This window comes from Coregonus clupeaformis, chromosome 21 (assembly GCF_020615455.1).
Source record: "Coregonus clupeaformis isolate EN_2021a chromosome 21, ASM2061545v1, whole genome shotgun sequence".
Classification (NCBI taxonomy): Eukaryota; Metazoa; Chordata; class Actinopteri; order Salmoniformes; family Salmonidae; genus Coregonus; species Coregonus clupeaformis.
In genome coordinates, this window is record NC_059212.1 from 14,697,517 (window position 1) to 14,710,662 (window position 13,146).

At 42.9% G+C, this 13,146-nt stretch overlaps 1 protein-coding gene across 3 annotated transcripts in view; it reads right to left on the bottom strand.

Moving 5' to 3' along the window:
* Nucleotides 1–13,146, bottom strand: part of LOC121534575 (potassium channel subfamily T member 2-like) — a 68,832-nt gene that overhangs the window by 39,329 nt on the left and 16,357 nt on the right. For 2 of the 3 annotated variants that reach the window (XM_041841151.1, XM_041841150.1), the window contains exons 10-19: nucleotides 12,973–13,137; nucleotides 12,207–12,343; nucleotides 11,859–11,922; nucleotides 8,702–8,810; nucleotides 8,368–8,476; nucleotides 8,014–8,163; nucleotides 6,464–6,660; nucleotides 5,983–6,199; nucleotides 5,118–5,223; nucleotides 4,726–4,898 (exon numbers count right to left, since the gene is read on the bottom strand). In XM_041841151.1, the coding sequence (XP_041697085.1) occupies nucleotides 4,726–4,898; nucleotides 5,118–5,223; nucleotides 5,983–6,199; nucleotides 6,464–6,660; nucleotides 8,014–8,163; nucleotides 8,368–8,476; nucleotides 8,702–8,810; nucleotides 11,859–11,922; nucleotides 12,207–12,343; nucleotides 12,973–13,137 (1,427 nt within the window). The remainder of the gene's footprint in view (nucleotides 1–4,725; nucleotides 4,899–5,117; nucleotides 5,224–5,982; nucleotides 6,200–6,463; nucleotides 6,661–8,013; nucleotides 8,164–8,367; nucleotides 8,477–8,701; nucleotides 8,811–11,858; nucleotides 11,923–12,206; nucleotides 12,344–12,972; nucleotides 13,138–13,146) is intronic. The other variant, XM_041841152.1, reaches the window with a different exon arrangement.

The window sequence follows — 13,146 nt, forward strand, 5'->3', positions numbered from 1 at the left end:
CCGATGGTGATGGTAAGGTGGGCGGAGGTGTGGGCACCTCTCTAGTTACCAATCGGCGCAGAGTGTTCGTCACCTCATTCATGGCGGACCCGAGTTGCCGGATCATGGCGTCTTGCTCGCTGATCCGATCCTCCAGCGACTTGGGTGCCGCCGCTGCTCCTGCTGACTCCATGAGTGGTGTGTTGTTCTGTCAATGGGGCTGATGTGGATGCGGTGTCGGAGTCAGGCGCAGGACACAGAAGCTCAGTCAAACAGACTTTACTAGTCAAATATACAATACACAAATAAACGGGCCTCAAACACTGGAGGCGAGCGATTACGCAAGCAGTGCGTAAAACACTAACTAAATGAGCACAAAACTCTGACATCAACGGACAGGCGGACAACAACACACAAACTCACATACACAAAGCAGAAAACGTATAGGACACATAATTAGACACAAACAGACACAGGTGCAACAGACAGACCAAACCAAACAAACATCGAAACATCCAACGGTGGTAGCTAGTACTCCGGGGACGACGAACGCCGAAGCCTGCCCAAGCAAGGAGGAGGAGCAGCCTCGGCAGAATCCGTGACAACCAGAGTCTAAGCAGACCGGTGCGCCATAGCCAATCAGAGCTACAGTAGGCCAATATGCAAATAAGCCATTTGCCACATGGGCCTGCAATCATTCACTTTGAACTGGACTGTGTTACAGGCAGTAGCAACAGCACGACTTTAGATCATTAGAACGCATTCGCCAAAAGCCACCTGAATGGATTTCTGCAAATATTGGGGGGCTCTCAGATGCTTGAGGGGCAGCTCTTGGGGGGACTGTTGGGGGATCTTGGATGGTTGGTGGCCTGGCAGTTGGGAGCTTGGGCACTGGTTCGGGTCCCCGATTTGACTTGGTGGGAGATCTGTCGATGTGCCCCTGGGCGGGGGTGCTTGACCCTGGTTGCTCCTGTGGGTCACTCTGGATTGGAGTGTCTGCAAAATGACTGAATGTAACGTAAATGTTGAGCGGCTTCACTGCAGTTAGATTGTATGTTTTAATTTTATTTAATTTTTTTATAGATATGCTTACTTAGGCTAACAGTCGTTCAAGTTCAGCATAGCTAGCTAGCTAGCAAAGTGATTCACATTTCTTGCTAGCTAACCAAATTACACCTGCATCTCTAGCTGTAGCCACCCAAAAACGATGAGGGGAAAAAGTCAGTCACTCATCCACTCCTCCAATGACATGACATCCTCATAGTAGCTAGCTAATGTTAGGCTCTGTGTTTTTAGCTTACTAAATAAATAATGAATGCAGCATTGCTGTGTGGTGCACTCAAAATGTATTGTAGTTGAGTAGCAAGTCTAGGCTACTCCCCTCGGGCCCCTCATCACCACAAACGACTTCAATTTTTTAAAACATTTTAGTAATTTAGCAGATGCTCTTATCCAGAGCGACTTACAGTTAGTGAGTGCATACATTTTTCATACTGGCCCCCCATGGGAAACGAACCCACAACCCTGGCGTTGCAAGCGCCATGCTCTACCAACTGAGCTACACAGGGCCTACGATGGCAATGATGGCAGTCTCAGACTAAAGTATGTAGCAAACGACAGAGCAGCAGAATAATTTAGTGTGAGTCATCAGGCTAGACTAAAGTAACACTGACATCTTTTAGGGAGCAATAATGAGGTGACCAATAATGGTTGCAATGGAGAACAGCTGTGCGGGTGAATTATGCGCTTATTGGCGGTTTAACGAGACATCAGCTGCCGATAATCTAGTGCCATCGATGGTCACAATAGGCCCCTTGTTATTAGATTATTAGGCCTTCTGTAGCTCAGTTGGTAGAGCATGGCGCTTGCAATGCCAGGGTTGTGGGTTCGATTCCCACGGGGGGCCAGTATGGAAATTGTATGCACTCACTAACTGTAAGTCGCTCTGGATAGGAGCGTCTGCTAAATGACTCAAATGTAAAATTATATTACAATACATTCTGTAGGCTACCCGTTAGCCTATCCATTGTCACATAATAAAAGGTGTGAAAACCGATAATAGCCTACTGTTTGTGTTTCTGTGGATGAGTTGATGAGCTGATTTGCAGTGGTGTAAAGTACTTAAGTAAAAATACTTTTAAGTAGTATTTATATTTTTGACAACTTTTACTTAACTACATTCCTTAAGAAAATATTGTACTTTTTACTCCATACACTTTCCTTGAAACCAAAAGTACTCGTCACAGGAAAACAGTCAAATTCACGCACTTATCAACCGAACATCCCTGGTCATCCCTACTGCCGCTGATCTGGTGGACTCACTAAACACATGCTTCGTTTGTAAATAATGTCTGAATGTTGGTGTGCCCGGGCTTTCCATAAATAAATAAAACAAGAAAATGGTGCCATCTGGTTTGCTTAATACACTGCTCAAAAAAATTAAGGGAACACTAAAATAACACATCCTAGATCTGAATGAATGAAATAATCTTATTAAATACTTTTTTCTTTACATAGTTGAATGTGCTGACAACAAAATCACACAAAAATTATCATTGGAAATCAAATTTATCAACCCATGGAGGTCTGGATTTGGAGTCACCCTCAAAATTAAAGTGGAAAACCACACTACAGGCTGATCCAACTTTGATGTAATGTCCTTAAAACAAGTCAAAATGAGGCTCAGTAGTGTGTGTGGCCTCCACGTGCCTGTATGACCTCCCTACAACGCCTGGGCATGCTCCTGATGAGGTGGCGGATGGTCTCCTGAGGGATCTCCTCCCAGACCTGGACTAAAGCATCCGCCAACTCCTGGACAGTCTGTGGTGCAATGTGGCGTTGGTGGATGGAGCGATTCATGATGTCCCAGATGTGCTCAATTGGATTCAGGTCTGGGGAACGGGCGGGCCAGTCCATAGCATCAATGCCTTCCTCTTGCAGGAACTGCTGACACACTCCAGCCACATGAGGTCTAGCATTGTTTTGCATTAGGAGGATACCAGGGCCAACCGCACCAGCATATGGTCTCACAAGGGGTCTGAGGATCTCATCTCGGTACCTAATGGCAGTCAGGCTACCTCTGGCGAGCACATGGAGGGCTGTGCGGCCCCCCAAAGAAATGCCACCACACACCATGACTGACCCACCACCAAACCGGTCATGCTGGAGGATGTTGCAGGCAGCAGAACGTTCTCCACGGCGTCTCCAGACTGTCACGTCTGTCACATATGCTCAGTGTGAACCTGCTTTCATCTGTGAAGAGCACAGGGTGCCAGTGGCGAATTTGCCAATCTTGGTGTTCTCTGGCAAATGCCAAACGTCCTGCACGGTGTTGGGCTGTAAGCACAACCCCCACCTGTGGACGTCGGGCCCTCATACCACCCTCATGGAGTCTGTTTCTGACCGTTTGAGCAGACACATGCACATTTGTGGCCTGCTGGAGGTCATTTTGCAGGGCTCTGGCAGTGCTCCTCCTTGCACAAAGGCGGAGGTAGCGGTCCTGCTGCTGGGTTGTTGCCCTCCTACGGCCTCCTCCACGTCTCCTGATGTACTGGCCTGTCTCCTGGTAGCGCCTCCATGCTCTGGACACTACGCTGACAGACACAGCAAACCTTCTTGCCACAGCTCGCATTGATGTGCCATCCTGGATGAGCTGCACTACCTGAGCCACTTGTGTGGGTTGTAGACTCCGTCTCATGCTACCACTAGAGTGAAAGCACCGCCAGCATTCAAAAGTGACCAAAACATCAGCCAGGAAGCATAGGAACTGAGAAGTGGTCTGTGGTCACCACCTGCAAAACCAGTCCTTTATTGGGGGTGTCTTGCTAATTGCCTATCATTTCCACCTGTTGTCTATTCCATTTGCACAACAGCATGTGAAATGTATTGTCAATCAGTGTTGCTTCCTAAGTGGACAGTTTTATTTCACAGAAGTGTGATTGACTTGGAGTTACATTGTGTTGTTTAAGTGTTCCCTTTTTTGAGCAGTGTATAAGGAATTTGAAATTATTTATTATTTTACTTTTGATACTTAAGTATATTTTAGCAATTACATTTACTTTTCATACTTAAGTATATTTTAAACCAAATACTTCTAGACTTTACTCAAGTAGAATTTTACTGGGTAACATTTACTTTTACTTGAGTCATTTTCTATTAAGGTATCTTTACTTTTACTCATGACAGTTGGGTGCTTTTTCCACCAATGCTGATTTGGGCCATCAGTTGATTGACAGATGTAGGCCTACCATAGAACGATAAACTTTCCTTCAGTGTGGATGCGCGCCCACGTTTTATAGCTAGGCTATGTATAATTTGTCAATATACAGTAGTTATACAGTAGTTATGGTCTTTGGTGTGGATGACCTTACTTACTAAGCTGTTATGCGCCGGCTACAGTAGCACAGGCCAACTTTAACCGCTGGACCACACTGACGCCACCAATCATTTATTCTGCCTATTGCTTGCCTTTAACATATAATAAAACTACATAGGCTACTTGAACTGGCGCCCAGTGGACCTGCAGTCTAAGGTACAACGTAGGCAGCTATGGTACTGCATTGTATACAAACACCGCTTCCAGCTGCACTCTGGCGGTGATTCTAAATATTTCTTCAGATATTCAAATCCTCCTGCTGATTATTTTCATCCTGCGACGCAAATCTGTAACGCTTTAGCAATGGAGACCTGACCAAGAGGGCAGCGCAATAAAAAGGTTAAGAAGATCAAATAAAACGCTGCTCTTACTGATTATCCAGGAGCAGCACAATCGGGTTCAGCTCTTTCTTTAGTCTGTAGGAAGCTCTAAGTGGGACGATGAAGTTGTACAGTCCATTTCCCGCCGTCTCAGCCGACACAATGATTAGCTTGTTCTTAAAGCTATATGCTTTGGCGTCCTCAAAGTTGTTATGCTGACAACCCTATGCGGAAAATAACATACATTTTTATGTTGTTGTTTTAAAATGTAAAAAAATGTATTTCAATTAAAATGTGGGTCGGTTTCCCGGACATTGATTAAAAAGCAGATTTCCCATTGTGCATGCATTTTAGTTCAGGTCTAGGCTTAATAGTGCCAATGGTTAACATGACTTAATACTACCTATATTGCTTTAACTGATTAAGTGACATGCATCATTTACCCCTTCCAGTCTGAGGCAACAGTATGGTACTTTCTCCTTCAGTAGATGGCAAAGTGTTGGAGAACTACCGATGTAGGGCAGGTTGGGAGAATAGCCTTTCACATAGCTTCAAATAAACAGACACACAATTCATATTTTACTGTAGAGTATGGATCGCCGATTAAAATTAATAGACAAACAAATGTCATTATTGTCTCACAAATCATCATCTAATGCAGGTGTTCTCCAATTCCAGTCTGAGAGCTACCAGGTGTGTACGTTTTTGTTCCAGCACTAACCTACCTGAATCAATCAACTATGCATGGTCTTCAGTCTAGAACATACAGGTGTAGGGTCTTAATTTGATCACTCTTTTGTTGCTGAGAATTTTCTTGCACCACAGGAAATGCAGATGAGCTTTGTGATTTACATAAATTAACTGAAAACCCACTCTAACACAAAGTTATATTAACATTATTGCACATGTAACCTACTTTTGGCCAGCTAATAGCCTAACCACTGATAAAGCAACATTATGGACTAAACCAGTGGAGGCTGGTGAGGGGAGGACGTCTCCCCTCACCAGCCTCTACTGGACTAAACGTTCAAATCCTGTTGCTACAGGATTATTTTGCTGTGACAAAATAGGTCTAAATATATCCTGTATCTGTAGTTAATTGAATAATGTGCACACTGTAGCACTCCAGGACCAAAGTTGGAGACCCCTAACTGAAATAACCAAAAGGCTCTTTTAACCCCATTTTTTTTTCATTGGAGAATAAAAAGTAAGACATATTGCATGGTATCAATGTAACAGAGGTAGTAACATGTTTCCTGAAAAAAATGTTTGGCTTACATCCTCTTATAGAAATAATATAAAACATACTCCTCAGTTGATTGGTCCTCCTCGGAGGGCAGGGTCTCGTCCTCTGATTGGTCGCTATAGAGGTCACCTGTGTGCATAGAGGAAGTATCTGGCACCTCTAGCACGGGGCTGATGCTGGGCCTCCTGCTGTTACCCTTAATGTCCTCTGGGGGGAGACAGAGAGTAGGCCCAGAGCGGGGCTTGAAGCCTGTGTCCTGGAGGTCTGTGGCCACAGTGCCTGAACAAGGATACAAAGGAACACAACATTTACAACTATTTATTGTGGGCATTTTTCTGTGTCTGTCTTACAAGTCATTCATAATATTTCAGAAAAATACCAATTGTAGTTCAATAATGCAGAATAATCGATGACTATATATACCAATATCCACACTAGCACACTATACTTGCCCAATACATCACTCACTTGTTAGTATACTTCATCACTTCATGCTACGTAGTACACACGTTTTGATATTGGAATAGAGCTCATATTACTGACCCATGCTGGTGATGACACTGTGGACAGGCAGGCAAGGCCAGCTGACCATCCTCTCCCTCTTAAAGGTTGAGTTCTCCTCCTTGGTGATGTTGATGTAGAAGCAGGTGTCATTGGGGCTCATCCTGAACTGGGACCCGGGGTTCAGCAGGATGCTCTTACTGTCCTCCCGGCACACCCCGATCAGACACACACCATACCTGAGGACAGAGATCGAGGTTTAGAGTTAGCTCACACAGAGTGGAGGTACAGAGGGGAAATAACAGAGGGAGAGATGTCTGTTCAACGCCTATTTGACTGGGCAACTGAGTTTTTCCTGACCACATGATGAGACCAGAGTGTTTGCTAAGGTTTTCCAGGTATGGTCATGAGGAGTCGCTTGAAGTGTAAGAGGAATTGGAGATGGAGGAATGCAGTGCTGAGGCAGAGGGCTCGTAGAGAGGACGACTGGCTACTATTCTGAACTTTGTGTGGTGAGCTTTCTGACGCCCAGAGCTGCCGACGCATTGCCCAAATGGGTGCTTCACAGAGTGGAAGAGGAGAAGTCCAGTGGCTATATGACTCGTGCTGGTTCCCGGACTTGCCCTCTACAAGATAATCAGCAGACTCCATCACCATCATTTACCATCCTCTGACCAGCTCCCTCCGCTCAAGCCATCAACTGACCCTCTCCATCTGCAGAGGATGCAGCTTTCAAAGACTTGGGCTCTATTGGTTGACCTGACATATTTATTTTTTGTTTGTTTTGTGCTTATGAAGTGCTTTGAGATTTCTGTTATGAAAAGTGCTATAGAAGTTTAATACATTATTATTATTATGATTATTATGATTATTATTATTATGTGGTCAAATCCCTACCCTTTGACCTACATTTTGTCACCTGTATTAGAATATTCATAAATAGGGCTGGTTTTAAATGTGTCGGATCAGTGCTATTTCAGTCAAATATTTTGTTGATGTTTATTGTATACCTGGTGTGTTATACCTAATAGCTACCGGACTATCTGCATTGACCCTTTATGCGCGAACTTTATTTTACTCATCACATATACGCTGCTGCTACTGTTTATTATCTATCCTGTTGCCTAGTCACTTTATTCCTAGTTATATGTACATATCTACCTTAATTACCTCGTACCCCTGCACATCGACTCGGTACTGGTACCCCGTGTATATAGCGAAGTTATCATTACTCATTGTGTATTTATTATTCTGTGTTATTACTTTTCTATTATTTCTCTATTTTCTTTCTCTCTGCATTGTTGGAAGGGCCCATAAGTAAGCATTTCACTGTTAGTCTACACCTGTTGTTTAACAAGCATGTGACGAATAAAATGTGATTTTATTTGTTGGTTAAAAGTGTTTATTGAGCATTTAAGCACACATATCCGTCCCCATCCATGGATACAACTGAAATAGCACAGTATATCTAACCATTGGAACCGGGATCACAAGAAAATGTAAGGTAATCTGTCAGTAGGGCTGTTTAATGGCAAGTCTGTGACCCTTGACCCTAGGACCCCCCCTAAGACGTATTGGTGTTTTCTACTTACTTCTTATGTGAGTGGAAGGAGGTGTAGGTGAAGCTTTTCCCCATGTACTCCGAGAAGATGATGCTGTCTCTCATGGCGATGTTATAGACCTCGTTCCCGGAACACTTGCCATAGGTCCTGTGCCACTGCTCTGGAGACTGCTGCCCCTCCCTGAAGCACATAGAGTAATGAAGAGGGTATTCATAGTCTAGGCTTTCGCAGTATGCATTTTTTTCCATTTGCAGACTTGGTGGGTAGAGTAAAGACTTGGGTAGAAACTTGGTGGGTTGGTGGGTTGCCTACTGTAGATCTTCTGGAGTGTACACCATTGAGGTGTTGACTAGATATGAGGGTGGAGGGTGGTTGTGTACTTACAGACCCTGTGAAGTGTGGACCAGTAGTGTTATAAGGGTGGAGGTCGCTGGACAGATGCAGTTCAGGGCCAACATGGCGTACTTTAATTCCTCCTCACACACAACATGATCTAAGGCAATGGAGATTAATAAGATTTGATTACGTTTGACGTATTACTGAGATGGGACTCAATGAGACTAACCTGAATACATAGAGAAAATATAAATACAAAAACTAGAGAAGGAAGGGTTAACCCATTATTGGGGCCACAATTCAGGATATTCCAGAAAATGTATGCCAAGATCCCAAATCATCTAAACAAATGTTTCTTAACAATACATTAATCTGTCTTTACCTGCAAATTTCACATGGAATTTATTCTCTGGCTTTAGAATCTGGACATAAATGGGGCACTTTGGAGCGAAATCCTTCACAGCCCAAGCTCGCAGAATTGTCTGATGGTCCTTAAGAGGCAAACAAGACAACAAAAACACATCAGAGATACATTTGTTTGAGCTGTTTTATGTTCCATTGCTTTATGCACTGCACCGTGGTTATAACACTGGCGCCTAAAAACAATGGGTGACCAAGCATTCTGCGGTCTCGTCCCCCGGCTCTGGAACGAGCTCCCGCTCCACCTCTGCATGCCCCAGATCACAACTGCCTTTAAGTCTGAGCTCAAGAACCACTTCTTTAAACTGGCTTTCGCTTATTGTGATCTATTTTGTGTTGTCTTTTGTTGGTCCTATACGTTAGTTTTAAGTTCTATTGTTTTGTCCTTGTCGCCTCCTTATTCTGTTGTGTATCTTGTATAGTACTAGCTACTAGATAGCTACTATCTTTCAATTTTTCGCCTAATGTTTTTAGCTCTTTTATTAAAGCATTTTTATTTTAATGGTTGCTTTCAATGTAAAGATCTTTGGGATTTACTTCTATAAATGAAAAGCGCTCTACAAATGCTATTTATTATTATTATTATTATTATTATTATTATTATTATTATTATTATTATTATTATTAGGTATGTTTATGTCAGATGTCATACAAAGCTTGAGCAATACAAAGTCCCTCTGTACCTTGTATAAGTACTTGTCCTATTATAAGTGATACTCTTGCCGGTATGTATCATAGTATTGTCAGCTCAATTTGCAATAAAACGTGCCATGCTATGATTTTTTATCATAACATGCTAACTGGATTTACTAACTAACTGGATTTATGTCAACTCCATCAGACACCATATAAAAGGCATTTCATTTTTACAGTGTTTAAAGGCTTTGATTGTTTAATTCGAACATTCAATTATTAAAATATGTTATACAAATCTCCAAACTTCTTTTTGTTTTGTTTTATAGCACTATTAAATGCTCGAGGGCTAATTTAATTAGCATTTTGGGATGTGTTTCTCGATTTATACTAAACAAAAATATAAACGTGTTGGTCCCATGTTTCATGAGCTGAAAATAAAAGAGCTGAAATAAAAGATCACAGAAATGTTCCATACGCACAAAAAGCTTACTTCTCTCAAATGTTGTGCACAAATATGTTTACATCTCTGTTAGTGAGCATTTCTCCTTTGCCAAGATAATCCATCCACCTGACAGGTGTGACATATCAAGAAGCTGATTAAACAGCATGATCATTATACAGGTGCACCTTGTGCTGGGGACAATAAAAGGCTACTCCACAGATGTCTCAAGTTTTGAGGGAGTGTGCAATTGGCATGCTGACTGCAGGAATGTCCACCAAAGCTGTTGCCAGAGAATGTAATGTTAATTTCTCTACCATAAGCCACCTCCAACGTCATTTTAGAGAATTTGGAAGTAGGTCCAACCGGCCTTACAACCGCAGACCACAATTAACCACACCAGCTCAGGACCTCCACATCCAGCTTCTTCACCAGCGGTTTGCTGATGTCAACGTTGTGAACAGAGTGCCCCATGGTGACGGTGGGGTTATGGTATGGGCAGGTATAAGCTACAAACAATGAACACAATTGCATTTTATCGATGGCAGTTTGAATGCACAGAGAAACCGTAACGAGATCCTGAGGCCCATTGTCGTGCCATTCATTCACTGCCATCACCTCATGTTTCAGCATGATAACGCACAGCCCTATGTCTTAAGGATCTATACACAATTCCTGGAAGCTGAAAATTTTCCAGTTCTTCAATGGCCTGCATACTCACCAGACATGTCACCCATGGAGCATGTTTAGGATGCTCTGGATCGATGTGTATGACAGCATGTTCCAGATCCTGCCAATATCCAGCAACTTCACATACCCATTGAAGAGGAGTGGGACAACATTCCAAAGGCCACAATCAACAGCCTGATCAACTCTATGCAAAGGAGATGGGTCTCGCTGCATGAGGCAGATGGTTGTCACACCAGATACTGACTGCTTTTCTGATCCACGCCCATACCTTTTTTTGTGACTAACAGGTGCATATCTGTATTTCCAGTCATGTGAAATCCATAGATTAGGGCCTAATGAATTTATTTCAATTGACTGATTTCCTCATATGAACTGCAAGTCAGTAAAATCTTTGAAATTGTTGCATGTTGCGTTTATATTTTTGTTCAGTATAGAACATACAACCTAGCACAGCAAATACTTCAATTGTTTAAGCATATGTTGCAGAACAGTGATTCAAATATTATTTCAGAATATTGACAAAAAAGTAAACTATTGACAGAGTTGACAAGCCACTGACGGAATTGTCAACAGATACTCAAAACAGACATATTTGTGCCTCTAAAAATAAAGGTTCAATACAAACATTTGTTTAATATGGGAAATTATTCATTTGAAAATTCCCAATAAAAACATACCCATTCTATCAGATTAGTCAGCACGCATTAGACAAAAATCTGACAGAGTTGATGTTTTACAGAGTTGACAAAAATGTCATTTTTCTTCTTCATTCAAGTGATATATGACTTATTGACTCTAAAAACCTAATTAAAGGTAACATATTTGAACCAAAATTCCTATTCTATCTTAATCTATCAGGCAGATGGAGTTGACAGTTTATGGTTAATACGATGGCGATTCCAATATTCTTTGTTTAAATCTATCAAAAGTAGAGAACTTTACAGACCATAAGTGGTCTTGTTGCACTAAATGTAATGAGGACATGAATAAGGGGTCCTTATGGTATAGCTGACCTTGCTCATTCCGGATTAATTTATGATTTTAGACAAATTTGACAGAGTTCACCAAATCTCTGGACACATCTTTTAGGAATCACAGTTTTGAGATAAATATTATTTAAAGTCACAGAGGGCTATTGCAAGAAAAAATATATAAAACAATTATTATAACTATGCTAACTAGTAGTAACCTTTAGCATATGGTTTGCTAGTGCCCATTCAGGTATGTATTGACCTAATCTAACACAAAAGCCTGGTGGGCTGGTCACTCCTTAGGCCAGTGGGCTGGTCTCTTAGTCCCAGTCTGCTCCTGATTTAACACTTGTTGTAGTGGTAATAGTAGCAAATGTACGTACTGCGGCGGTGCGGTCCACCTCACAGCGACTGCTTAGGATGAAACAAGCCTCTGCATTATCCAGTCTGGAAAAGAAGGACACCCATTCAATACTAAGTGGTTACATCTCAATACTCTACAGTGGCTTCCTCTCATCTCCTCTTCAACTGTATACCAACCCACACTCATCTTAAAACATAAGAGAGGTGAAAGGCAAGCAATATGGTGGATACCCATTGCCTATCCACTATTGTTTTTTACCAGTCCAGCTCTTCCACATCAGTGCAGTTGAAGGAAAGGAGACTAAAGACCCAAAGAGAGGAAACTATTTAAGCGGATTGAGACGCAGCCCTTAGTGTTGGTAACTCACTTGGCCCGTATGAGGTCCTGGTCTTTGAGGGCTGACCCCTGGAGGTAGATGACACGCTGGGACCATAGGGGGATCTGGAGGACCCGGCGAACCTGGGGGTCCATCTCTGTCGGACACAGGATGATGACGTAGTAGTCCTGGATGGGGAGGAACACAGAGGAACAGCCTGGGTCGTGTTCATTAGGCACCAAATGGACGAAAACGGACTGAAACAGGGAGGGACTACCTGGACTTGTCCAAAAAGAAATGCACATTTCTGTTGCAAAGTGTTTTAAAACCTTTCCTGACGCGTGCCTGAATGAACAAGACTCAAGTATACACGCACGCACACACTGTCACGCCCTGGCTCTGGGACTCTGTTATGTTGAGCCAGGGTGGGTTGTTTCTATGTGTTTTGTGTGCTAGGTTGTTTATCTAGTTCATTTGTTTCTATGTTGGCCGGTGTGGTTCTCAATCAGAGGCAACGTGAATCAGCTGTTGCTTGTTGTCTCTGATTGGGAACCATACTTAGGTAGACTGTTTTGCCACAGTGTTTGTGGGATCTTGTTCCGTGTATGGTTTGTGTCTGTAAACCAAGGACTTCACGTATCGTTTTGTTGTTTTGTGTTGTGTGCAAAGTACTAATTATAAAGTATGTACGCATATCACGCTGCGCCTTGGTCCACTCTGTATGACGATCGTGACACACACACACCAACTAATTCACCTACACACACGCACGCACGTACAAACACACACACACACACACACACACACACACACACACCTGCAGCCTGGGGTGGGCGTAGAACTCATTGAGGAAGTCCATCAGGAGGTCTATCTTGAGGGAGCTGACACACAGCACCACATGTTTCTCCGTCTGGGCCCGATGGCGGCTGTAGTTCCCCCCCGACTTCTGTCTCTCCATCCACAGGTAGGCTAGCTGTTCAAACTGACCAAT